The following is a 27,075-nucleotide window of genomic DNA, read 5'->3' as shown; positions in this document are numbered from 1 at the left end:
CTGGCAGCTTCTGGCTCACCTTCCCCATTCATAAATACCCCACATCAGGATTCATGCAGCATTTTCAATGAATATTCATTTAAATGTTGTTGCAAAAAATAATAATTTACACCCAATTCATAATAAGTTATCACATGGGAATTGGTGGTTATCTGAGGATATGTCTGAGAGTGGAAACTTTGTGTTGTTTTTGTTATAATTACAGTAAGTGAAATGTGTCCCTTTAAACCTAAATGGAATTATGCACCATCTATGGATGCTGTTAGCCCCTGGAAAGATGTTGGGTGGTACAGGTCAGACAATAGCGCATCACTGTCCCATTCATACTGTCTTCTGCATTGACACCTGGAATTACAGACACTGGCCTGCTATAAACTCTGTTCCCTTTCCTTCTTAATCTTCTGCATTGCTAATAAGTCATGCAATGCAAACTACGTCATTATCTCCTCCAGAGAAATGATCTCGAGGGCTGGCTCATTAGTTACAGGTGTTAAAAACAAAAGGCAGCAATTAGACAAACACTTACCATTTGGGAACCCTTCCCCTACAGCCAGTGACACGGACTCAGTTTCCAGAGTGCCCTCTCCTATTTGTGCAGACTGACTTCCTGGATCCAGTTCCCTGGGGTTACCTGACAAGTCACCATGTAGGCAGAAGGACCACTGTCAACTTTTTTAGAAGAGGGAAAGCAAGGGCATAATACAGGAGGCCACCAACCTTTCTGGGCTTGTGGGCATATTTGGAATGTTGAAAGAGTGTTGTGGGTACCTTCCCCTGTGGCTGATTCTCTCCCCAGGACCACGTCACCACCCACCGTGACAGACAGACAGACAGACAGACAGGAAACAAGCTCAAGTGTATACACACACACACACACACACACACACACACACACTTTGTTTTTCCAGGAGAGTAGGGTAAAAGTCAGATCCAGTAGAATTAAAACATATCATTGAATCTGCATTATTTTACATGAGATCACTAAAGAGACACATCAAATTAAAGTACTCCATCACTGTACATGATAAAAATAAATTATACATCTGTTGCTTGCCATTTACCCAAGGCATGGATTCCTATTGAGTTTCATGACTTTAGCATAGAATGACAACAAAACCACCAGCAAACTGCAGAAAACATCTGTGTGCCCAGAGGTAAACTTCTAGTCAATGGTAGTTTTGAAGGGATACTTGTGCCTCAGATCCATGATTTTGCACCACAGCAGAACAAGAAAGCACCAGATTCTTACACTTCAGTCAATGGAGGCAGATATGATCTGTGATTTGATGGGGAGGGGGAAGACTGTGGAAAAAATGTGCAATTCCAAAAGGAAAGTGTATATCTTCTCCCTTCCCCCACCCCATCTGACCCCTTTCTCCTACGTGGCCATTCCATTTTCTTCCTCCACCTCCCAGATCTCTCTCCCTTCCCTCCTACCCTCTCAGTTCCTCTGCTTTCTGATCAGGAGCCGATTTGAGTCATGAAAAGTGATGCCCTCCTTTTTACTCTCCCAACTTCCTCCTTCAGAGCTGGGTACTTTTCAAGTAACCACTGTCACCACCTCATGACAAGAGGGGAGGCTTGTTGGGCATGAAGGGAAGTCCTCAAGTGCACCATTGGGCTCATGTGACCACAGCTGGTAAACTACAGGCATTGTGAAAGGGGATACAGCAATATATAATACCCCAGGGACTTCAGTATGAGTGGCAGCAGTTTTTCTGCAGTCCCAAACAGAAGTCTTCCCAAGCCTTGCTACTTAAGACTGAAGTGAAGGCCCAAGACAGGTGTTGATCATAATGGGAGCTGCGCACAGGTGGGCTGTAGTGAGCGAGCGAGCTACCACCATTCCTGTGGAGCCTCCTTTTATTGAGACAAATATGCAAGCCAGGCAAATACTTTTTGGGCTGTGACCTTTACACATCTTCCGTCCCGAAATCGTGGGGTGGTACAAAGCTATTTTGGAACCTGTTCCACAGCATCATTTTCCCCTTGCACAGTGTATGACGTAGGAGACAAAAGGTCTCAGGGAAAAACTTACAGACAGGACACCGCTGACTCTGAGACCGCAAAAGGTCAGACATGGGTGGAACGATGTACAGACGGCTGTGGCTTGTCGGGGGGGGGGGGTTCCCTGCACCCCAAGGTCATGCGTGCAGGCCGACCGTGGCTGCCTGCTGGTGGGGAAGTGTGCTCCCTCCGGACCCCACTCCCCACTCCCCACTCCCCACTCCGCGATATCCCTACAAAGACCTTTCCAGTTGGAGGGTGGACCTAAATTTCACACAACCCAAACATTTCCTGTCCTCTGCTAGTGACTTCCCCGAATGGGAAATCTCTCACCAAAGGACCACCACCATTTCCTTTTGTTCCTGGCACTGACTCAAACAGGAGCAGCCCATGTGGTAGGGAAGAGTCACAGAGCCACCCTCAAAACAGCATCGCTGTGGCCACTTACCTGAACAGGGTGGTGTCAAGGCTGGGACTGCAAGACTGGTGGCAGTGGTCCTGCCAGTGCATCCTTGTGGGCTTGACCTCACCACCCCGCAGTGCTTTTCACAGAAGTAACAGTGAAAAAGCAGGCTCCTCAGCTCCACCCTACCAGGTGTGTTGCTACTGGACTCAGAGGCTCCAGCCCTGACTTACATATCTTTTCTGCTCATGAATTTGAAAGTCACAGATCTGGTACATCCAGATGGATGTCCGAAAGGAAGGACTACTACTGATGGGCCAGGCTATCTGGTCTGAGTGGGGAGGAAACAGTTCCCACAGAATATTTTTAAAAACAGAATATATTGGTGATCGCTTAGCAAGGGCTGGCATGCTGCACCCTTAGATTGGACTGTTGTAATGCTCTGGGGGATAAACGATGTGTTATTTTAACTGGCTTTAAAACACACACACATACACACACACACACACACACACACACACAAAGAATGGCCACCTTGAATGTTCTGGAGATGGAGTGGGTGGAGGGCTGTGAATTATTGAAATTAAGAAAGAACTTGGACCTGTTAAAAGGAAAGTTAAAAACTTGTTAAGAGGCCACACATGTAACCCACAATGTATTTGAAAGCTGCCTCCAGAGTTCCTCCCTTCCTGTGTGTTGGAGAATGAGTGGACTTTTTTCGTTACCACTAATGGAGCACTGTATCTGTATCTGCAACTGTGAGGCTTCCCAGGGCAGATTTCCTTCTCTGCCTGAGGAGTTCCACTCTGTCCTATTATCCCTGGGATGTCCTTCCATTGAGTACAGGACTGCAACCATAAATTATTATTTTTAACATTTATTTATTTATTTATTTATTTATTTACTGCCTGTTCCACAAAGTCCATTAAATATGTGTTTTGAGACCATTAAAAAACCCTGATTCATAGAATTGTACAGCTGAAAGGGAGGACAAGGCTCACCTAATCCAACCCCCGGAAATGCAGGAATCTTTTTCCCAATGTGGGGTTTGAACCCACAACCCTGAGATTAAGAGTCTCATGCTCAAGGTCATGGGTTCGAACATCAACCCGGCGCTGGCTGGAGTTGATGGGAGTTGTAGTCCAAAGGGTACCAGGATGACAGAGGCTGGTTTAGGCAATCTTTTGGAAGCTGCATAGGCTATGAGCACAAAAGATGGCCCCATGTGGAGCTGCTAAGAGAGAGTGGTGATGTTTGCTGCTGCTATTTTTATTTGTTTTAATGGCTGCTTGCTTGTTTTTGTTTTTCTTTCATCTTTTACGACAGGCTCCTTGTAAGGCACCTTAATCAAAGAACAGAGGTGGGGATTAAAATGTTTTCAATAAATGAAAAGATAGGCCACATTTGGAAGAGTAAGCATGATGCCAACGCAAGAGCGAGAGAATGATTCCTGCGATCTTTGCTTATAACTACAAGCACTACAGAAATGTTTCTATAACAGCAGATCACTATCTCAGTAGCCTCCCTGAACCTCCATGGATTCCTGTTCTTGCTTTGAGCAGCAACTGGGATTTTGTAGAAACCAACCCTGTGGGGGAAAGAGCCGCCTAGTTACTCCTTGGAGGAAGAGAGTTGATTTGCATAAGTGTTTGCTCATCAATTTTCTGGGGGAAATGGAGATTTCCTATAACTGCTGCAAACTGAAAAATCTAGCCAGGCTCATTAAATGCCACACATCATTACACATAGTCATAAAACTCCTAGAATCAGGAAATTTAGGCAGCAATTAAGTTAATGATTCTGGAGGCTCATGTGTTGTTGTTTTTTAAAAAAAACCAAAGCCAGCAAGCTCTTCTCAAGCTGTGGAAGCCTAATAGGAGTTTAAAACCTGGGTCTTGTCAGTGGTTAGACAGGACTTGATCTGTGTGCCAGGAAATATGGGCTGCAAACAATGGCATGTTTTTATAAGTAGGCTCACTAAACAGTGCCGCTCCATTGTCAGCTTTGCTAGTCTCTAAAACAAACTGTGAATTGATTTTATGTGGAACTGTAAACCATATTACAGCTACAAGCAGGGGAAATATAGCTCTGTAGATGCTCATTTAGCAGGCTTTTTGCTTTGCTTTGGAGAGTTTCAGAGCAGAGCCATCATGTCTGCTTTTGACAGCTGGGTAAAAACAGCATGGGAGATTTGCCCAAGCAACTGAAATGGCCCAATGGCAGAGCGTGAAACCGGTAAATTATTATATCTAGCAAGCTACATCCTACCAGTGCCAGTTCAGTTACTTAACCTGCCATCCCCATGCCACCGTCTAGAAAAAGGCCTGGATGGATCAAAGATAAAATGACAAGCCACACTGAACTGCCTAGGACATTCCATGTCAATATGCACATTTGTTCAATCATAAGTTGATTCTGCTCCCTTTCCACGATAATCTGTGATTTAATAATAATAATAATTCATATTTAAATACAGTGGTACCTCGTGTTACATACGTAATCCGTTCCGGAGGTCTGTTCGTAACATGAGACACGCTTTCTCTAATGGTGCCTCCCGCTGCTACTGCACTGCCAGAGCGCTATTTCCGCTCGCATCCCAGGGCAAAAGTCACAACAAGGAGCATCAATTTCTGGGTTAGCGGAGCGCGTAACCCGCAGCATTCATAAGGGGGATGGTACATAACACGAGGTAGCACTGTACATGTTTTATATGAAAACACTATTTAAACAATATTTTATCTCAGTATTTTAAGGTAAATGCATTTTACCTTAAAATATGGTGTTCATTTGTTTACACATTTTGGTACTTTTTTGAGTCAATGTTTATATTGTAAGGGACGTGGGTGGTGCTGTGGGTTAAACCACAGAGCCTAGGACTTGCCGATCAGAAGATCGGCAGTTCGAATCCCCGCGACGGGGTGAGCTCCCGTTGCTCAGTCGCAGCTCCTGCCAACCTAGCAGTTTGAAAGCATGTCAAAGTGCAAGTAGATAAATAGGCACCGCTCCGGTGGGAAGGTAAACGGCATTTCCGTGTGCTGCTCTGGTTCCCCAGAAGCGGCTTAGTTATGCTGGCCACATGACCTGGAAGCTGCACGCCGGCTCCCTCGGACAATAAAGCGAGATGAGTGCCACAACCCCAGAGTCGGCCACAACTGGACCTAATGGTCAGGGGTCCCTTTACCGTTACTTATATTGCAAAGTTCTAAGAAGTACAAAATCCAAAGGATAAGTATTAGGGCCTTTCTGCACTTATCGTTTATAGTGGTATAGTTGCCGGGGGGTTTTCGGATTTTTTGTTATGCTGCCGCATGGCAGTGTCCTTATTCAGCTAGTATTTTGGAACAGCATAATTAAAGCTTTTTCTTCTAATGCAAAACCCAGCTTTTCTGAAAGAACTGGATTGGCTCCTATGAAACTGTAAATGGCAAGTGCCGAAGGGCCTTATACAGGATGTATGAATTAGGTCCCTTCGCTTAAAAAGGCAGAATGGATGGAATACTGCTCTATGTCTACAACAGAGTTCATGTGAGGAGTGTAAACCACATCTGTCAGGGTTTCACCAACATAACACCAGCATTTCCCACAACAAACCAGGCTTTGCTGCTGTAGGCAGGAGAATACATACTGGAAAGCTGTGGCAAATCAGGACTCCCAGAACACACCCACAGATATTTAAGGATGTGGATCTGCCTTTCACGCTTGATGTGCTTACTCTGGAAAATGCTAGGGTAAAGCTGGTATAGCCAGAGTGAAACAAATTTTCCATGTAAACTATGAAATGGCTCTAAAATGCAATTTAACACAGGGCCATAGCATTTCTCATCATTCTAACACACAACAGGCATCAATAAACACAGGCCAGAGTTACATACATAGACATAGCCATGAAACAGAACACATCTAGTGCTAGTATCTATGTCCCCATGTGCCTTAGCCATTCTCAAAACATAACCAGGCCACCTCTGAGCTAGTCCTTCAGACTCATTTTACAGGAAAATACTGCTGGGGCAGTCCAGGCTTCACTGCAATACAGAAGTACACACACACACACACACTTCTGGAAGGAAGAAGAAAGTGTTGTTGTTGTTGTTTCAACAGTACCTGATGCCATCTTCCCCTCTTTGAACCATCTTTCTGGGGGTTCAGCTGTGTACTGGTGCAGACTGGACCAACTGGCCAGGCACACAGGTTGATCGGATGAACAAGAGGATGCCTCTTCACCTGGGGAACACATGCAGCCAGAGATTAGATGAGACGCAGGATAAAAAGATATTGCTGATTGCAGAGCTCCCCAAGAGTCTTACTCCCATGCACCCAAGATGACGACAGCAAATAAATTAACCCTTTGCCGTCACAATGGATAGGACCTTTTCTCTCCCTTTCTCGTGCAACATTTGCAACAGAGCTGGCTGAAGCCATTTCTCTTAACCACAATTTCTTAGCTATTTATTTTAGTCCCAACAGTCTTTTAAAGGAGGAACTACTTCTGCTTAGACAGATGAACCGAAACTACTTTCACAGTTAGTATCAACTATCAGGAGTCAGTCACACAGCAATCAAAACAAGATTTTGTGACAGCTTCTTGTGAGAATCCCAGAGCATTGTGGTCTCTGTTCATTGCTTGAGTATACTACCAATTAAAACTGGCAGTGACTGTGGAGGAAAGATGGAGGGAGTAGATTCTACTGCTTCAGTCTGACATCATCAGCCTTAGGGCAGGTTCACACAATCCTGCGCCACTCTGGTACTTTACACTTGATAACCCTTGTGCTTGATGATTTGCAGCTGGTTGTATGAGTGGACTCTACCGTAAAAAGTATATTTTTGAGGTGACACAGAAGTTCCATCCAGTGGGCACTGGTTCATTACGGCAAATGGGGCACTGTGCCCCACCAGCCTCAGTCCGCCTTCAGTCAGCTGCTGCCTGCCTGCCTGCCTGCCTTCTTCCTTATATCCAAGGCTAGGGGTTGGTTCTATGCACTTGTGCCATAGATACCTGCCACATGACCCCAGGCATCTGATGCTCTATTGAGTGGCATCAGAAAAAGCCAAAGCTTCTGTTGTACTTATTTGTATGGTTTTAATTGAGATAATAGATAGTTTTACTTCTAATTGTTTTTAATGGCTTTCCCCCTATGTTTTTAGCAGTTCTCATTTTTATATGACAGCTGTCTTGAGTTTCATCAAGTGAAAAGTTGGGGTATAAACGAAATAAGAAGAAGAAGAAGAAGAAGAAGAAGAAGAAGAAGAAGAAGAAGAAGAAGAAAGGCAGGGTCAGAAGTGGCTCCAAGTACTGTAGTCACTGAGTGATGAATGTGGACATGTGAACCAGTCTTAATTTGAACCATAATCTAATCTAAACCTTTCCCTGTTGCTTAAGGGGAAACAGAAGACAGAAGAAGGCACACTGAATTGTACCTGCAGCTGAATTCCATTCAAAATCACAAATTAAAATAATTAACTCACACACCATGCTCCATCCAAAACAGAAAACATTACATAGGGATTAAAAAAATATGGTGGGGCATATCCAGTGCTGTTCTACCAGCGTAGCAGATTTCTGCTTAAGCAGCAGCATTTTCCCATCCTCTCCCTTTCAGCCCTGCATGCACCCTCAAAATCTGCTCCAGGGGATTGGAGGAACCCTTCCCCCCCCCCTCCACAAAGAGCAGATTTTGAAGACACAGAGGGAGAGCAGGGGCAATTCCAGTTGCACAAGTGGAACTCTGCACACACGGTGTTGGATACATGCCAGTATCTTTATTGTTCTCCAGTCAGGACTGTTAATTATCTGACTCACATATTCAGCTTTTATTAAAGCTAGGCCAAAAATCACTGCCCAAGGATTTCTCAGTATATCACCGTGAACCTCCCTTAGTCAAGTGGAGGACAGAAATAAATTTCCCCACATCGAGACACAACCATGACAGCCTAGATAACAGCCATGAAAACAAGAAAATCTGTGTTGGGAATGATGTAGAAGAGGTAAATAAAATGGCACATATCATAATGTCATTGTATAAACCTACAGGGTAACTGCAAATGGAATACTGTATGTGGTTTGTTCATCCCATATAAATAAGGATATTGCAGAGTAGAGCTGTAGGAAAGATGCAGCCAATGGTTAATGAAAACAACCAGAAGAACATCATCTTCATGGAGAAAAGATCAGGAAGTTGGCATTTTTTCATTTGGACAAAATGTGGGCTAAAGCAAGGGAGGAGCATATTAAGAGGTTTACAGAAGTGTGTCTGGTGTAGAGAGAGAGACAGGGAAACCCAAAAATATCTCTCATGCATCATCCTCGACCACCATTTCTTCTCACAATACAACAAAACTAGATTCTTCTGCTTGTGAGTTGTTAGCCATAAAAGGAATTAAATCAGATAGAGAGATAAATGATAAATGATAGATAGATAGATAGATAGATAGATAGATAGATAGATAGATAGATAGATATTAGAATGCAGTAGTTATCTGCAAACTAGATTATGATCTGTTGATGGCTGGAAGTAGGAAAGATGGAATTGGAGCATGCAACATATTTTCCATGAGGGAAGCTGTAAGAATCCAGTACTGCAGACATAAACTGAATTAACAACACAATTCTAATCATGCCTGCTCAAAAGTAAATCCTCTTGAACTCACTGAGGGTTTACTCCCAGGTAATTTTGATTAGGCTTGCAGCCTAGATACACCACCCTGTTTATAGGGTGCTTCTACCCCCTCAACCACTGGTGATAGTGCTGAGAGCAAAGAAGCGGTTGCTAGGTTGACAGACCCTGTTCGATCTTATTCTGCTGTGCTGATTGACGGCTCCTGCAGAGTTATACCACAGAAGGCTAAAGGGCAAATACAGAAGGAGGCTGTGAGCAACTCACCTGTGGACCACAGTGAAAATTTCCTCTGGAAAGGGGCACCAAAGCAGCAGCCCATGTGTCCACCAGCCCATGCAGCCCCAAGGCCAGCAGTTTATCCTTCCTAGCAGACCCGGGACAAGACCAATGCAATCCACCACATCAAAAGTACTCTTGTTAAATCATTGGAGAAAAAGCCTCTCAATGCACAATGCATCTTTTGATGGCCACCCTGCATTTGGAAGGTGGGAGGTGTGGCTGGGCATGTGTCCCAAGAGGCAGCACCGAGCCAGCCTCAACTCTCCCCTGCTCCACTAGTTTGTCGCCCCTCCATGCCGCTTCAGATTGTATCTCAAATGCCAGGCAGTACATTCCTGGCATTCTGAGCTTTGGTGGGTGGTGAAGAAAAATCCAGATGTCTCTTGAAAGGCTGGTTTGGGTCCTCCTTAAGGACAGGCATGAAAAGCCCACACATCTGCATGGCATAATTTGTGAGTTATGCAAATGAGGTGCACTACTTATGCAAATCAAATCCTCTGCAAATCTTAACTGATATAATTTTCAGGAGGTGATCTGCTCCTGCTCTTTAAAGGAAAACAGCAGGCCAAGAACTGCAACAGAAACTGATCATCCTAAACCTTTTCACTGTCAGAGTTTTTCTCATTAGTGCTCCTACAACCTGCGCTCCATTTTCTCTTCTCTAGCAACCAAAATACATAATCCAAGCTATTGTTCCCCATGACACTGTATCACAAACCCGCTCGTTTCAATCAATAGGAGAATGAGAATTTTACATTGAAAAGGGTAGAATTCAAAATGTTGAACTCAGACCAGACCTGTTGAAATCAATCAACCTAACTTAACTGTGTTCATTAATTTCAGTGGCTCTGCTCCAAGTAAAACTTTTATCATTGCTATCATTTATACCCCGCTTTTGTATGTATCATATACCCAAAGCAGCATATAATAAAAGTAATACAGTGATACCTCGGGTTAAGTACTTGATTCGTTCCAGAGATCCATTCTTAACCTGAAACTGTTCTTAACCTGAAGCACCACTTTAGCTAATGGGGCCTCCTGCTGCCGCCGCACCGCCGGAGCATGATTTCTGTTCTCATCCTGAAGCAAAGTTCTTAACCCACGGTACTATTTCTTAACCCGAGGTACTATTTCTGGGTTAGCGGAGTCTGTAACCTGAAGCATATGTAACCTGAAGCGTATGTAACCCAAGGTACCACTGTATAAAACAGCATAGCTCATGCAGCATAAATGAAGTGATGGAAAGAGGTGGATAGAAACCAGTCTCAAAAGGGCACTTTTACTGAAAATAACAAGAGTGGCAGGGACAAGTGTGTCCCTGTTTGGAGGCTCCTCCTGAACTTGGCTTCTACAATAAAAAAGACTCCATCCTTCATGAGTACCCACTGTATATCCAGCAACAAGAGCCTCTTTTGTAGAGTTCTTGTGTGGACTTAGATGAAATGGGACAGTTCTTTACAAATCTCAGTCCCTGCCCACTTGGAACTCAATGCAGGTGGTAGATGATGGGTGAAAAAGGTCCATTCTCTTGGCTCCAGGTAACACCCTAGCAGCTACATTCTTGGGAAACCAAAGCTACCTGACTGTCTTCAAGGTCAGCCCCACACAAAGCGCATGACACACTAGCCCAACTTGGTGGAGAAGAGGACATGAATCACGGGAGCCAGATGTGACTTATCCAATAATGGGTGCAGTTGGCATAATAGGTGAAATTGGTCAAAGTCACCACTGTCTACCTACGCCTGGACAACTGGGAGTGGTGGCTCCTGCAGCATCCCCATGTGGCAGATCTGTGGATTCAAGGGGACTGCAATCCCATCCAGAATAAGCTGCACACCTCTACATGAATGGTCAGGTCCTCCTCTTGGGAGCGGGTGGTGCTGTGGTCTAAACCACTGAGCCTCTTGGGCTTGCTCATCAGAAGGTTGGCAGTTCAAATCCGTGCAATAGGATGAGCTCCCATTGCTCTGGCCCAGCTCCTGCCAACCTAGCAGTTCCAAAGCATACCAGTGTGAGTAGATAAATAGGTACCGCTGTGGCAGGAAGGTAAACGGCGTTTCTGTGCACTCAGCGGCTTCTGTCACAGTGTTCTGTTGCACCAGAAGTGGTTTAGTCATGCTGGCCACATGACCCGGACAGCTGTCTATGGACAAACGCCGGCTCCCTTGGCCTGAAAGTGAGATGAGCGCCGCAACCCCATAGTCGCCTTTGACTGGGCTTAACCACCCAGGGGACCTTTGCCTTTTACCTTTACCTCAGGTCCTCCCCAATGGAATGCATTGTTTCTTATTGGACATTTTATAACCCTTAGCACCACTGTTTATAAGCAAGCACCTATCCTTATAAAGCAGGAATGGGGAACCTCAGGCTGGGGGAGGGGGGAATATGGCCCTCCAGGTGTGGCTATGTGGCCCATAGAACTCTCTCCATGCCACACACCCAAGGGCCACCTCCCCTTACAGGCAGCCATCCAAGTGCCACATACCAGTGGTGGGTGGGGACACAGGCCAAAGTAGACTGAGCAAAAAATGTACCTTGGAACAGCACTATTATTATTAACATTCATAATTAAATTTGTATACCGCCATATGCCCGTAAATCTCAGGGCGGTTCACAACATAAAATCACAATATATAAAAAATAAAAACACTAAATACATAATAAAAACAAAGACAACCCAATCATGCCCCTCTTTCACAATGCATTTTAAAAGGGCATTGAATGTCAATCAACCAAAGGCCTGGTCAAAGAGGGTCTGCTTGCACCTCCCTCTGTCTTCCACTCAGCCAAGCAAGAGGCATTATCAGAATTCAAGGGCATATTCCAGTCAGGCATGAAGCAAGGCCAGGGAGGGATGTGGCCTGAGGGGAATTCTGAGGGCCAGACAGAGATGTCTGAAGGGCCACATTTGACCCCCAAGCCTGAGGTTCCCCATCTCAGGAAGATAAAACATCCTCAAAATCAACTTGAACTTGGGATAGTGTTCTGCCGCCTTTCCTGTCACAACTGAATGCTTATCAGTTATCAGAAGATCTATCTATTTCATGCAAAACCCTCATTCACGTCAGTGGAGTTCAAGGTATTCAGCCATGGGCTAAAGATAAGGGAATCAAATACACTCAATGGAAAAACAGAAAGTAAAAAAAAAAAAAAAGGAAGAGTGGGGAAGCTGCACTCTCTGCACTGACCCTCTCACCCTTCTTCATTTATAATACTGGATCCATTCATGATGACCTCTCTCAACTCCTGTCCCCATCACTACTGGATGAAAACAAAACAGCTGTTTACATTTTCACCTCAACGAAACTATTGGCCCTCTTATGCAAAAAGCATTCATGGCTTTAGATTTACACGCAGCAGCAAGTAATTCAACAAACCACAGTCATATGCCTCCTCACACAATAATAATACAGTGGTACCTCGGGTTAAGAACTTAATTTGTTCTGGAGGTCTGTTCTTAACCTGAAACTGTTATTAACCTGAGACACCACTTTAGCTAATGGAGCCTCCCACTGCCGCCGCATGATTTCTGTTCTCATCCTGAAGCAAAGTTATTAACCTTAGGTACTATTTCTGGGTTAGCGGAGTCTGTTACCTGAAGCGTCTGTAACCTGAAGCATTTATAACCCGAAGTACCACTGTAATAAAAATCACTCACCAACATGAGGGGAAGAGGGGTCACTGCTAGGCCTTGGCTTGCCAATTTCTAGAGTCATGAATATGCACAGACTATCTCCATCACACACATATTTTTTACAGCTGCAGGAGGGCTGGATTTTTGCTCCTCCCTAGTGAAGCAAGGTAGATTACCCATCCCTATCTAATATACAGCATCCTGGATGCAATTGTGTGGATAAACACAGTATTGCTAGCCAAAAAATGGGGGGGGGGAGTAGGGCATGGAGTACCCAGAATTGTGGGTGGTGATTAGGTACAGCCTCCTCTTTACCCTCCCAAATCATCACAAATATGAACCCAATGTGTAGGTATTTGTATTGGAAATAGGTAGCTGTCCAAATACATCCTCCAGAGGGGGCGGGGACCTTTATTTAACATAAAATTATCTTTTCCACTGTATATTTTTATTTATTTATTTATTTATTTATTTATTCACTCATTCATTCATATAAAATTTCTATAACACCCTTCATCCGAAGATCGCAGGATATGCTAGGTTAATTGGATTCCGTGCTGGAAGCCTGATAGGAAGCAAAGCCATGGCCATATAATAAACTGGCCAGGTCTTCTTGCTGTTTTATATTAAAGTTCTTTGCTGCAGTTGTGAACACTGGAAACCTAAGGGCTATTTATTATATTCCTCTTCTCTATTTGCAAAAGGTAGGAAAGGTAAAGAGAAACTGCAAAGAAACGGTAACATCCAATCAGACTCAAAAGTTCGGCAAATAAAGCCAGATTTGGGCAAGCAGTTATAGGATAAAAAAGTAAAGGGTAAAGGGACCCCTGACCATTAGGTCCGGTTGTGACCGACTCTGGGGTTGCGGCGCTCATCTTGCTTTATTGACCGAGGGAGCCAGCGTACAGCCTCCGAGTCATGTGGCTAGCATGACTAAGCCACTTCTGGCGAACCAGAGCAGCACACAGAATTGCCGTTTACCTTCCTGCTGGAGCAGTACCTATTTATCTACTTGCACTGGTGTGCTTTTGAATGGCTAGGTTGGCAGGAGCAGGGACCGAGCAATGGGAGCTCACCCCATCACGGGGATTTGAACTACTGACCTTCTGATCTGCAAGTCCTAGGCTCTGTGGTTTAACCTACAGCACCACCCACGTCCCTTAGTTATAGGGTAAAGAGGTGCAATTCATTAAGGGTCTGGAGCTCTTACTGCTCAATTCAAGGGTCAGAGTGCCTGGAATGAAAGAAGGGCATGACTCCCATGCAACATGGCAACTCTTCTTAGTGACAAACAGATCCTCTTTTCCTACCACGCATTTAGCAATATCTCAACTTCCTTCAGCAAGTTTGCATAGCTCCAGTAGCTCATATGATTCAACGTTTCAATTATGCATACTCATCCCTGTTCATTGAAGAGAAATTTGTCCAAAGGGGGATGGGAACTATCCCTGGTGCTTACTTACAATCACAGCTGCCAATTTAGGCCACTGATTGACTTCCAAGTAAACATGCATAGGATTATTATGCAAATCACCATTTTACCTGTTTTTGTGTACAAAGGGCTGAAGCAATCCTGAGCCCATGTCCTTGGGAGTTGAGGGAGTATGCGGGGATGCGAAGGCTGGAATCCTATGCACGTTTACCTGGGAGTAAACCCCAATGAATTCAGTGGGACTTCCTTCTGAGCAGACATGAACAAGATTCCATTGACTGACACAAATTAAAGCATTCTGAATCTGCTAGATTAGATAGATAGATGATAGATAGATAGAGAGGTCCCTGCAAATGCTTGCCTATATATGACAGTTATTCAACATCTGAACTGCATGCTGGTCCAGATTCTCTTGCTACATCTACCACAGCAAGGCCACTGTGGCGTAAAGCTTACAAGTGCTGTCAGGGGATTAGATTAAGCCTGAGTGGCTTAACTTTTAAGCTTGGTTCTTGAACAGAATCCATTCCAGAAGTCCGTTTGACTTCCAAAAATGTTCAAAAACCAAGGTGCAGCTTCTGATTGGCTGCAGGAGCTTCCTGAACTCAATCGGAAGCCATGTTGGACGTTTGGCTTCCAAAAATGGTTCGCAAACCGTAACAGTCACTTTCAGGTTTGCGGCGTTCAGGAACCAAAACATTTGAGAAGTAAGCTGTTTGAAAACCAAGGTACAACCGTATTGGATAGCCTTGGTCAAAACGCACACTCTCAATTTCACCTGCCTCAGTGGTGTGTTGGGGGGGTGATATCTTTGCCAGGGGCGGCCTGTCCCCTGGGTTCTGGCAAGAGCCCCGCAAGATCTTGTGAGATTTTGCAGAGCTCCCATGAGATCTTGCCAGAACCCAGAAGCCGCTATCACCTCAGTCGCTTCTCCTTCCTTCTCTGGCTGTGGCACTCATGGCAAATACCCCTTGCATTCTGCCACCTGAGGCCCTGATCTTCACAACCCTGAATTTCTTGCAGGAAGGGGAAGGATTCACTCTTTGCATCCCCAATTTCTTCTTCTTCCAGGTAGTGCAACGATATCCAGTCATGAAAGGTTAAATTTTTTTTGCACAGAACCCTGCAGATCCTTCCCATGTGGACTGTGCCATCTGCAGTGACTGCCACAGTACACAATGGGTATATCAAAGACTTCTCACAGTGAAGGACATCCACAAGATTTGGGAGGCCAGCTAAAGCAGTGCTCTGGAACCCTGGAATGTCGGAATTTGCCTTGTGCAGAATCTGACCCATCGGTCCACTTAGCTCAGTACTGCCTGCACTGACTGGCAGCAGCTCTTCAGGATTTCAGACAAGGAACTTTATCAACAGTACCTGGCAATGACAAGGACTGAAGCTGGGACCTCCTGCAAGAAAAGCACTGCTCTATGGCCCTTCCCTGGAGGGAAGAGAGAGAGAGAGGAGCAAGAGGGTGAGAGAAGCAGCCCATGATGCAAGCATAAGACTATCGCTTCCGGAGTCCGGATACCAAAAGAGCGACTCCTCCATTCTTTGTGCCCGCTTTCTCGGTGCCGGGCCAGCGCAGGGGGCAGAGCGCGCCACACGGGCGCACACGACGCTGCCTCCGCCTGCGCGGCTGGCTGCACTGGGAAGCAGCAGGCAAGGCATGCCAGGGAGGGAATCAAAACGGTGGCTGGGAGGAGGACTCGGGAGGAAAGGGGGGGGGGACGAGAAATCAGCAGGGACCAAATGGATGGTACTGACCTGGAGGCTCATCTACAGACGTTCTCTTCGACTCCCCTGTTCCCGGCTGGCCCTTCCCCTTCCCAAAGCACCTCGGGCGCGCAATTGGGAAGAGAGGCGAAAGGCGAGGAGGGGCGCGAGCGGGCGGGGAAGGGAAACTTGAGAGAAACTGTTCGCGCTGGGGTCCAGCTTCTGCCCCGCCCTGGCGCAAGGAACAGGAATTTCTCCAGAAGGGAGCCTTATCAGCCTTGCTGGTTTCCCAGCAGCGCAGCCGGACGGGGAGGTCAATGGGTTACCCAGGAGCGCAGCTGTAAACACCTCCGGAGAGGGCGGGAGAAAAATAAAGGGGGGGGGGAAGGCTTCCCGGCGCAAACTGGAACGGGGCAATAATCAACAGGGTGTTTATCCGCCGCCTCCCCCGCGCACTACCTTACCAAACAATGAGAGCGCGGGAGGGGGGCGCCGCAAGGTTGCGAAGAGGAAACGGGTTGCCAAGTTGTTTACAGCCGCGTTGCTGTCCGCTGGCCTGAGACGCTGCCCGGCTTATTTGCTTAAACTAGCTCGTCTGGTCCAGCCACCTGCGCAACTCCCCCATTTCTAGGATCTCTCTCTCTCTCTCTCTCTCTCTCTCTCTCTCTCTCTCTCCTGTGCCCTTGAAAAGAGAGGCTTTTCACCGCTGGTTAAACTTCAACTGAGACTGCAGAGCTGCCCTTGCTCCTTGCCACCCGTCTGGAAAGGAAGCAAAGGCAGGGGAGAAGGGTGTGAGCTAGATTCCTGTAGGGCCGGAAGGTTCAACTGTGGCTGGCCATATGTGCTGGACTCCAACTCCCATCAGCCCCAGCCAGCAGGGGCAGTGGTCAGGGAGGGCGGGAAGTGGTGTCCAGTCCAACAATATCTAGAGCTCACTAAGATAGCCACTGCTGGTGTCTGAGTGGCTATTTCTGGTAAGTTTCCCTCTTATTCCTTCTTGCCACGTTAGGAAGTTAAATGGATTTCCAATTGCTGTTTACTTCCGCATAACGTCTGAATCAGGAGCGGCTGGCTGAGTCTTGCCCCGGTGCCTGCATGCAGCGGTACACTGGATGAGGGCCAATAAACGGAGTTTGAAACCTGACAAGACCAGTTTGGCTCCCATGTCCGGGAGGCAGACCAATTACCTGTTCTGAATTTGGCCAAACTCTCTCTGAAGGATGAGGTATATGGTCTCTGGGTGCTCCTAGGTCCATCTTTGTCGCTGCAAACGTGTTTTTAGCAGCTAGGGACTCGTTTTTTCATCTTAGGCTGGTTTAAGACTACTTAGGTTGTAGTTATGTGTTTTTTTCATGTTGTAAGCTGCTCTGAGCATGGTTTGAACTGTGGAAATACAGCATGCGAATGAAATCATGTATGTATATGTACAACATCTGTCATGGGCATAGCCAGGATTTTTGTTAGGGAGGCAGGCCTTTTGTGGTGGGGGAAGAACCCCAGTTTGCTATATATTTTATTGATTTTTATTGATGGGGGGCTGCCCTCCCCAGCTATACCTATGATAGCTGTGACCATTCCTAGACCACAGTGGGCCAGACACTGGAAATCTCAGTACTGGACTACTGCAATATGCTCTATGTAGAGCTGCCCTGTCAATTGGTCTGGAAGCTACACTTAGAGCAGAAGATGGCAATAGCAGACAACACTATTGCTGAGAGATCTGCACTGGCAGCCAGTGTGCTACTGGGCCCAAGCTAAGGTGCTGTTGTTGGTTTATAAACCCCTAAGCAACTTGGAGCCAGTTTGCAGGAGGGACAGCCCCATTCATTTCTGCCCAAGCAGTATGGTTATTAGCCAAGGCACTTTCCTGATGCCACATGATGCCCACTCTACAACCACCAGAAGCAGAGCTCCCTAATGCTGTGGACCTCCCTCCCAATATGTATTAAGCAAGCTTCTTCTGTTTTATCTTTAAGAAGTTTGCTCAAAACAAAACTACCGTATCTAACCAAGCCTTCCCTGTATTAGGACCAGCTTTGCAGTTCTTTGATTGCTGAACAGTTTTTAATATTGTTATTTTGTCAAATGTTAATTGTTCATTGCTTAGGGAAAAGTGAGCAGCATAGGAATCGGAATCTGAGAAATAAATAAACTGTGTGTGTGTGAATATGTATAATAGCTTAATCCATAAAAACATAGGGTTGTGAGTTTGCCTGTGAATGGATCTGCCACCATAGTTTTGCCCTAAAATGATGACTGATAAGAGTCTTGGATTTGGTACCATGATGTTAGTATTTCTAAATGGCTGTGGACTGTCCCCTGCAAGGATAGTTCACTTGGGGTCATGTTTGACAGAAGTGTGTGGCGCATTGTGAGCAATAGCAGATGGCAGGGTTGGGTAGAAGTGCTTATCCGACCTCCCTTCTGTGAAGTCACTGCTGTTTACTGGGGGGGGGGGAGACGACGACAAGGTGTCAGTGAGGTCAGTGCTGCAAAAATACAATTCTTTAACCCACACCGGAGATAAATACAGGGCACTCTCTGATCAAGAAACTCAACCAGCTCCTGACCAACTGCCCTGATCTAGCCTGAAAGCTGCTTAACCAGATCTATGACAATGCTGTGAATGACGACCCCTAGGCAATGCTTGAACGAGCTTTTTACCGAAGCTAATAAATAGGCTGTTCCTGCTGGTGCACTTGCACAATGCTGACCTTACCCACTGCCTCCCACTCTCCCTCATGATAAATTACAGTGATTCCACTGCTGGGAGGTCAGGTAAGCACCATGACCACCCCACCTTATCATCCACTACGGATTGTGTTTGAGAAAGAAACAGTAGCTGGCAGTTTTGGAGGAAACAAAGGTGGAGGAGAGAACGCAGAGAGTTTCTAGAAGCAACTAGCTGAAACTGGTGGTGCCACCTTGGAGGCGGCCGCCCAAGTTCTCTCTCCTTTCTAGAAGTGCTTGTTTGCCTCTGTTTACTGTTGCCCTGTATTTTTACAACTAAGAGTCTCCGTGCTCTCTCATCCGAAGAGAAGCAAAACCAGAAGTGCTGTCCTTGGAATTTCTCATCGCTCAGAAGAACACATAAACAACATGGCCGATTGATTCACTAGTCAAACATAGAAGAACATCAGAAGATCCCTGCTGGACCACACTAACGGCTTGCTTAGTCTAGCACCCTGTTCCCACAACCAAATGCCTCTGGGAAGCACACAAGCAGGGCATGAGGGCAAAAGGCCTCTTCCATGGTTACTCTCCAGCAGCTGTTATTTATGTTAACTTCCAATACTGAAGATAACATAAAGCCATCATGACTAGGAACCAATGATAGCTTTATCCTCCGTGACGTTGTCTAATCCCATTATGTTTATTCACACATCTCTCTATGAAATCATAAATGCAACCATGCCCAATGCCTCCAAAAGGGATGCACGTCACAGGAAGCATGCAGAACAATTCTGCCATTAGAAATCTCTACGCCTGTTAATTCCAGAATGAATTGTTACTGGGGAATATTTTGTGTCATGCAACATGCTCATTGTCCTTCATGGAGATTCTGAGGTGAACTGTAGATTACACTGCCGGTGGAAACGGGCCTGTTTGTTCAATTTATGGCTCACCTGTCATTCCAACCTTTGGCAGACATTCATTCAAAGGGAATCTGAAGAATGCAGCACAGAGTTCATTCAGGGGGCGAAACAAGCCTTTATTTTACCCAGGTCAAAGACCCAGTTTGGCGCACACACCCAGCCCACACACAATTGCGTAAACACACATACAGGCAGGGAGTCTCAATGCTGCCCCTCTGGAGGCTTCACCCAGGGCAAAAAAACCCCAGCTAGCTCCCTCACCCTGCCCCATAGCTATGGCACTGAGTTCATGATACAGTGGTACCTCAGGTTACATACGCTTCAGGTTACATACACTTCAGGTTACAGACTCCGCTAGCCCAGAAATATTACCTCGGGTTAAGAACTTTGCTTCAGGATGAGTACAGAAATCATGCTCCGGCAGCGCAGCGGCGGCAGGAGGCCCCATTAGTTAAAGTGGTGCTTCAGGTTAAGAACAGTTTCAGGTTAAGAACGGACCTCCGGAACGAATTAAGTACTTAACCCGAGGTACCACTGTATCCATCAAAGAACATGATACATTTAGCTGCTTGGAAGACTGAGCAGGGTTTTGTTTTTTTGGAGGGGCAGGGAGAGAGGAAATGGGAAGGCTACTTTCTTGCTTCAGGGTGGACAGGATTTCCTGGCAGCCTTTAGAAGGCAGGATGCAAGAAGTCCCTGCTGCAGGCATTTTGGCTGCTATTCAAGCCTGCAAGGGCAGCATCTTGATGCTACTGCAGGGGTAAAAAGCCAGGGGTAGCCAACAGGTGCCCTCCAGAGGATGCAAGATGATATAACCCCCCTCTTTCCTAACCACTGGACTGGCCATACCAGCTGGGGCTGATGGGGCTTGGAGTCTTAACAGATATGGAAGGTACCATGTTCACTACCCCTGGTGCTGTGTTGGCCGCAACATCTCAACGTACAACGTTTATTTGGGTTTGGGAAAATTTTCTACCAATGTGATGGCAGCTTTAGCAATAATACTCAGGATTATAAAGCACTTTGAGAGTTCAGAGCACACAGATTATTTCATTAACCAGCAGTCATTACACCCGGCATGACCTCTTTCAACCCAAACAACAATTTAAGAGAGAAAGATCACAGTCTCCTTAACAATCCTCCCAACCCTCATGTTATTCCTCAGGAACACCTATATTATTGTGACTTTTTGTTTTTTTAAAAAAGTATCCACAGCACATGCTCTCTAAATGCCCCTTTTTGTGGCAATTTCACCTTCAGTTAAAATCTAAAATAGTACCCTGATCTTGACTCAGATTGTTCTGACCAAGGTGAAAAGGAATATCCCAGCTGCCCTGTAGCTTTAGCATCTCTCTTCCAGTGTGGTAACATCCTCTTTTAGCCAGAGCTTCCTGATGCCACCCATTATTAGAAATACAGAAGTTCTCACTCCTCAATGCATATAACATCCCAGTGCCTTCCTGTTCTTGGGATTCATCTGCAAAGCAGCCACTCCTAGCACTACAGGCCTCTTCTTTGGGGGAAATCCAGAAAACATCTGTAAACTGCACTCATTTCCTCTCCAAAGGAGCCAGCCCACAAGAGGCATGCAAGCACAGAAGGAAAGAAAACCCCAGGGAGCCTTGCCTTTAATGGGATCCAAAGTGCCAACTCCCTTCCATCCAGGAGAAGGGCGGGTTCTTCCAGTGCCTGCTTCTAGCTCCTGGTCTCGATTCCTTGGATGGCAGGAACAGTTCAACACGGGACTCCCGCAGCCTGCAGAAATCTTCCATCTAGTTTTAAAGGGGCAACGATACCGTGCAGGTGGGGAATTGCTCCTTGCTGGTTGATTCCCCATCGCTGAAGCAGCAGCGGCCAAGCAGAGGTCACTTCTGCCCCACCTTGGAGCTACTTTTTCACTCTTGGACTGTGATTTTGTTTTGCTGCTAAGCTTTGCTAGAAATATCCCTATCTTGCATCTTCAACAGTGCTAAGTACCCTTAAATCCATCAATAATGCAGGGTGATCAATGGCCTTCTGATGCAGGTAGAGTGCAGGCATCAACCTGCAGAGCGGGATGTCATGGGCCTTTGTGGAGATGTGGGGCCACACAGGGATCTGAAAGGGAATTTCAGGGAACCCAGATGCCTCGGGGAGTTGCTAAGGGGGCTACGGGCTGCGCATTTTGAGGCTGCTGCTTCAACTGCAGTGCACAGCATTAAAGGGATCTAATATCTGTAAGAGCTGTTCCTTAATACTTGGACATGGGAAATGCACCTTGACCGCAGTCTAATGTATCTCTTGGACTCACTTTGCCACTCAGTTTCCCTCCCCCCCAACTAAGTGTTTGTGGGGAATATAGCATTGAAAGATAATCCCAGCACCTAATTTTTGAGAGTCTGCATGAAATTTGACTTTACCAGAATCTTGTGCTCTTGAAATGTTTCAGTTTTTAACTTTTATTAAAATAAAAAAATTCCTTCCAGTAGCACCTTAGAGACCAACTAAGTTTGTTATTGGTATGAGCTTTTGTGTGCATGCACACTTCTTCAGATACACAAAAACTCATACCAATAACAAACTTAGTTGGTTATTGGTTATTGGTTATTGGTAATAACAAACTTAGTTGGTTATTATATTAGTTGGTTAACTTAGTTTTTGGATTTACTATATCTGTATTCTAGTCTTGATTTTGTGGCTAAGTAACATTATGGGGAGGGACGCAGGTGGCGCTGTGGGTTAAAGCCTCAGCGCCTAGGGCTTGCCGATCGAAAGGTCGGCGGTTCGAATCCCTGCGGCGGGGTGCGCTCCCGCTGCTCGGTCCCAGCGCCTGCCAACCTAGCAGTTCGAAAGCACCTCCGGGTGCAAGTAGATAAATCGGGACCGCTTACCAGCGGGAAGGTATACGGCGTTTCCGTGTGCGGCTCTGGCTCTGGCTCTGGCCAGAGCAGCGATGTCACGCTGGCCACGTGACCCGGAAGTGTCTCCGGACAGCGCTGGCCCCTGGCCTCTTAAGTGAGATGGGCGCACAACCCCAGAGTCTGTCAAGACTGGCCCGTACGGGCAGGGGTACCTTTACCTTTAATGTTATGGGAGGGGATTTCCTAGGACTAATGTAAGACTGTGAAACTGCCTTGTTATTTTTGCTTTGGATGCTGCATGTTGTTATATTTATGGAAATGTGGCTTTTAGCATGTTACTATATTTTTGTTTTGCCATGTTATAATGAAATTGTTACTATGCGATTGTTTTGGTACATTATTCTGAAATTGATATTGTGTTACTCTTTTGCTATGTTATAATGAAATTCTTATGTTATTGTTTTGCTGTGTTATTATCAAAAGTTTTTGTAGTGTTTGTTTGAGATGCATCCCTCTTTATTTGCTGTAAACCTTTTTGAGCATGATTTTTTTTGTGTGTGGAGAAACAGCATACAAATAAAATGAATGAGTGAGTGAATTTTAAGGGTTTTCTATATTAACTGCTTAGAGATTTTTTATGTATATATTCCATTGATGAATTAAATAATTCATCATCCCTAACTGTCAGGGAACTGCCATCAGGGCCGGAGGGAGAGAGCGGGCTCCGGAGGGGTCCCAGAGAGCGTCCCAGGATGGGGAGAGGCAGCCCATCTTCTGGGGAAGAGAATCAGCGTAGCACCAGTGGAGAAGGGGGGCAGATGGGGGAAGCGGTGAGGCGGTCCCTGACTCCTCGCCAGGGACCAGCGGGGAGAGTAAGGGTCCTCCGCTGCCTACACCCTCCTTGCGCAGAAGGCTTCCACGCAGGGAGAGTAGGAGGAGACTAGGCGTCAAAGAGCTTCTTTGCTGGAAGAAGTTCAAGAAATGCCCACTGACGGATTCTGCCAGAGATTGAGACAGCCACGGGTGAGTGGCTGTCTGGACAGAAAAGGTTCACTCAGGCAACCCAGCATTGCACCGGTTTACGCACAAGCAACCCCATTACACTAACCATTGGACATTCTGCCTGTGACTGATGGAGCTGTAGCCCAGCATCATCTGCAGGCGGCAGGCTGGGGAAGACCAATTTTCACATTTCACCATACAGTCACTGTCGTAGGATTTCAGGCAAAATAGATGGTGTATGTCCACTGCAGAAACAATGAAAGAATGTGTGTGTGTGTATTTGTGTGTGTGTGTGTGTGTGTGTTACAAAATGTATAATACCGCTTAACTGTAAATTAAAACCTGTAAACCGTTTACAAAGAATATAAAATATACATTTAAAATATCGAGCATACAGTAATGTTTTAGGTTATTTTAAAAATAAGAATCATGGAATCACAGAATCGTAGAGTTGGAAGGGTCCCCAAGGGCCATGTTGTCCAAACCCCTGCAATGCAGGAATCTCAGCTAAAGCATCCATGACAAATGGCTGTATATTCTTATGCACATATATATACATACATACCATATATTCTTATGTACTTACTTGGTGCTCTGTCCTGCATCCAGACATTTCCAGAACAGATGGACAGAAGTCCTTGTAGTAGGTTCATGTGCTTAGTCTGATGTGTTGAAGCACAATGTGTGCCCTAGCATCAAATAAAACACCAAGTCACCTCAGTCATATTGTTCTCCTGGTGGCTACAGTTCTGTTTAGAGATGGGAGTGCGGGGAATGAATTTGTTCAGTCATAAAAGAAGAATCAATTGTCAGATTATAAATATCTGGGCCCACAGGGAATGGAAACTGCTTGCAACTTGTTGTTCCGAGATGAAGGCAACTCCTTCCTTTAGAAATCCCCGACAGGAATTCTGATAAAGGACTTGATGCCAGCAACCCTCATTAAAATAACTTAATAAACCTTCATCTCGTTCCCTATATTCTACGATCCATTGCCAAGCAGTCAAAAGGCCCATTGTTACTGGAATATATGCTGTCTGAACAGGGGGAGGTTCTGTACTTTATCTGTGGGTTTCTTTGGGGGAATCTAAACTTTCCAGAGTGTCAAACACCTTCTAGCTGCAGGTTTTTGTTTTTTTTTTTAATCTGCAACACTAATAAACAGTGGTGGAATAGACTTTCTCTTTTACTTTTCTGTTTTTAAAAAACATGAGGGGAAACATTTCAATAAGTGCTTTAATTGGATTTGGGCTGCCTTGCATTAGTTTCCAACTTAACTCCTTCGGTAAAGCACTGAATATGATATTGTTTGTTTGTTTATGTGTCAATCATCTTAAAATGTTCAGAAACCCCTTACTTGGCCTAAGCTGGCAAAATGACAGTTCTGGAGAAAGGGCTTTAAAAAAGAGAGTTTTGCTTCCTCTTTCCTGAGTGTCGGGAAGTTCACAGCAGCAGTGAGAACATCAGTTTCCTTTTGAGCAGAGATCACTAGAGATGGACAGTACAGAATTGCTCAGGTGGGGGTGGGGGGTGCTTTTGTCTTGAAATGTCCAGCTTGAAAAGGAATCATACAGCTGCAGCCAGGAGGAGCAAAGGCTTCAGTTCTAAGGCAACGCCAGGCTCTGCTCCTGGCTCTGTCATATCCAAGCACAGAAGCCAGTCTCTTCAACGATCTGCTTTCAAGCCACCAACACAGTTTGAAGCAAAGCACCTTCCTTCAAGCTCCCATTTTCAAAACATCACTATGTGGTGGACTGACAGGAGCTGGATTTAGGGGCAGGTGTGTGGGCTGCTAAGCTTGGGGTAGGGTTGCCATATTTTGAAGAGGATACATTTGCCAACTCCTACTTTAACTATGGATCTCTGTGACCAATGCCGGATTTATGTATAAGCTAAACAAGCTATAGCTTAGGGCCCCACTCTCTTGGGGGCCCCCAAAAAATTTAAAGGAAAAAACCTGGATGTACATTTTCAAAATATAAGATAAAAAAACAAATAAAATAAAACCTACATACAGCAACAGTATTTTGTGTTTTTTAGGCTCCTAAGACGTAAGTAAGGGGCCCCGCCTGCTAGCCTGCTCCCTAAAATATCACAGGTTTGCTTATTTCTATATATAATAATTATTTCACTATTAATATACTTCTTCTTAATTGTATTTCACTATTAATATACTTCTTAATTGTATTTCAGTTCAACAATTCCTTTGATAAAATGCAGATTTTGTTATGTGCAAATGGCTTTAGATACCTATTAGGTTCATAAATTACCATATAGAATATATTCAACACAAAAAACAGCAACAATTTGTTGTTGACAAAGGACAGCTGGACATATAAAGGGCCCCATTACCTTCAGTAGCTTAGGGCCTCATCAAACCTAAATCCCGCCCTGGCTGTGATGACTCTACCCATGAAAAAGAGGATGTGTCCTAGAAAAAGAGGACATATGGCAACCCACTGGCTCCTGTCCAGATTACCTACTCAGCTATCCCATCAGCAGCTGAAACAGTAGAAAGAGTTTGTCTTCCACTGTAAAGCTGACACTGACTTGCATGGCTAACATTGCACCAGCATTTGTGCGCGCGTATTTTACAGGAATATTTACAACCTCAGTGCCCATTCCACAAACAGCAAATTTACAAGTGGTCATAGGCATGTTTGCATGTAAATGTATCATTATTATTTTTTGTGACAAGGAACAATTACATCCAAAATCATATGCCACCATTGTGAAAGAGGTTGCAATGCATTTTTAAAAAGTATTTTAAAGTAGAACAAGCAAAGGGAAATGCTGAAGCAACTCCTCACATGGGACACCATTTGACCTAAGATCAACACAGGGTTTAGGGACAAAGATGCTTCAAATCATTTTTTATTAAAATTAGCAAGTTCTGCAAATAGCTTGGAGGTGGAAGAGGGGTGGGATTTTGTTTAGGTAAACAGAGCTGGGGGTAAAGGTTAAACACCATTCTTGGCCCTTATCTGAATTCCTTCCGCAGGCTCTGCTTTTAAAAAGACGGTGATGTTGCTTGTGGATTTCTCATATCACATCGAGTTTTGCTCTGCGTTAATCCTTGAAAGTGGCTGCATGCTACTGTGTCTCTTAAGGTTCCAGCGCACAGGGATTCTCTTAAAAATGAAAAATGAAAAAAACCCTGTTGTAACACTTAGAAGAACAGACTCTGTTAAGTATCTGCAGTTTGAAACAATAGCATAAGAGTCGTCCTGTGTTAGAGGCAGTATGAGTACTGGTTGCTGGGAACTGCAGATGGGGAGACAGTGGTTGTGCTCATGTTCTGCTTGTGGGACTCTGGTGGCCCTCTGGATACTGGAGGACATGGGCCTTTGGCCTGATCCAGAAACTTATGCCCCCACTGTGGAAGGATGTGTGGATCCAGAACTGGCCTCCACAGTCACTTACGTATGGACTCATTGTTAAAACCGTGTTAATGGAAGACAGTCTTACACAGCTACAAGTGATTGCCAAAGAAGAAGAAGAAGCAGGCTTGTCTTATGTTCTTATGATAAGATTCAGAAGCACAGCTAA

General features: G+C 45.3%; 1 protein-coding gene across 6 annotated transcripts in view; it reads right to left on the bottom strand.

Annotated features, from left to right (window-relative positions):
* Positions 1–24,297, bottom strand: part of SH3TC2 (SH3 domain and tetratricopeptide repeats 2) — a 58,079-nt gene extending 33,782 nt beyond the window's left edge. For 2 of the 6 annotated variants that reach the window (XM_079964766.1, XM_079964765.1), the window contains exons 1-3: positions 9,292–9,380; positions 6,512–6,631; positions 527–631 (exon numbers count right to left, since the gene is read on the bottom strand). In XM_079964766.1, the coding sequence (XP_079820892.1) occupies positions 527–631; positions 6,512–6,631; positions 9,292–9,346 (280 nt within the window). In that variant the 5' untranslated portion in view covers positions 9,347–9,380. Of the gene's footprint in view, positions 1–526; positions 632–6,511; positions 6,632–9,291; positions 9,381–12,964; positions 13,095–15,749; positions 15,814–16,139; positions 16,280–24,112 lie in introns of those variants that run through there. The other 4 variants (XM_079964763.1, XM_079964768.1, XM_079964764.1 and 1 more) reach the window with 4 other exon arrangements.
* Between the last annotated feature and the right edge of the window lie 2,778 nt (positions 24,298–27,075).

The sequence above is a fragment of the Podarcis cretensis genome (assembly GCF_951804945.1).
Source record: "Podarcis cretensis genome assembly, chromosome: 2".
Lineage (NCBI taxonomy): Eukaryota > Metazoa > Chordata > Lepidosauria > Squamata > Lacertidae > Podarcis > Podarcis cretensis.
This window is presented reverse-complemented; position numbering and strand designations above follow the sequence as displayed.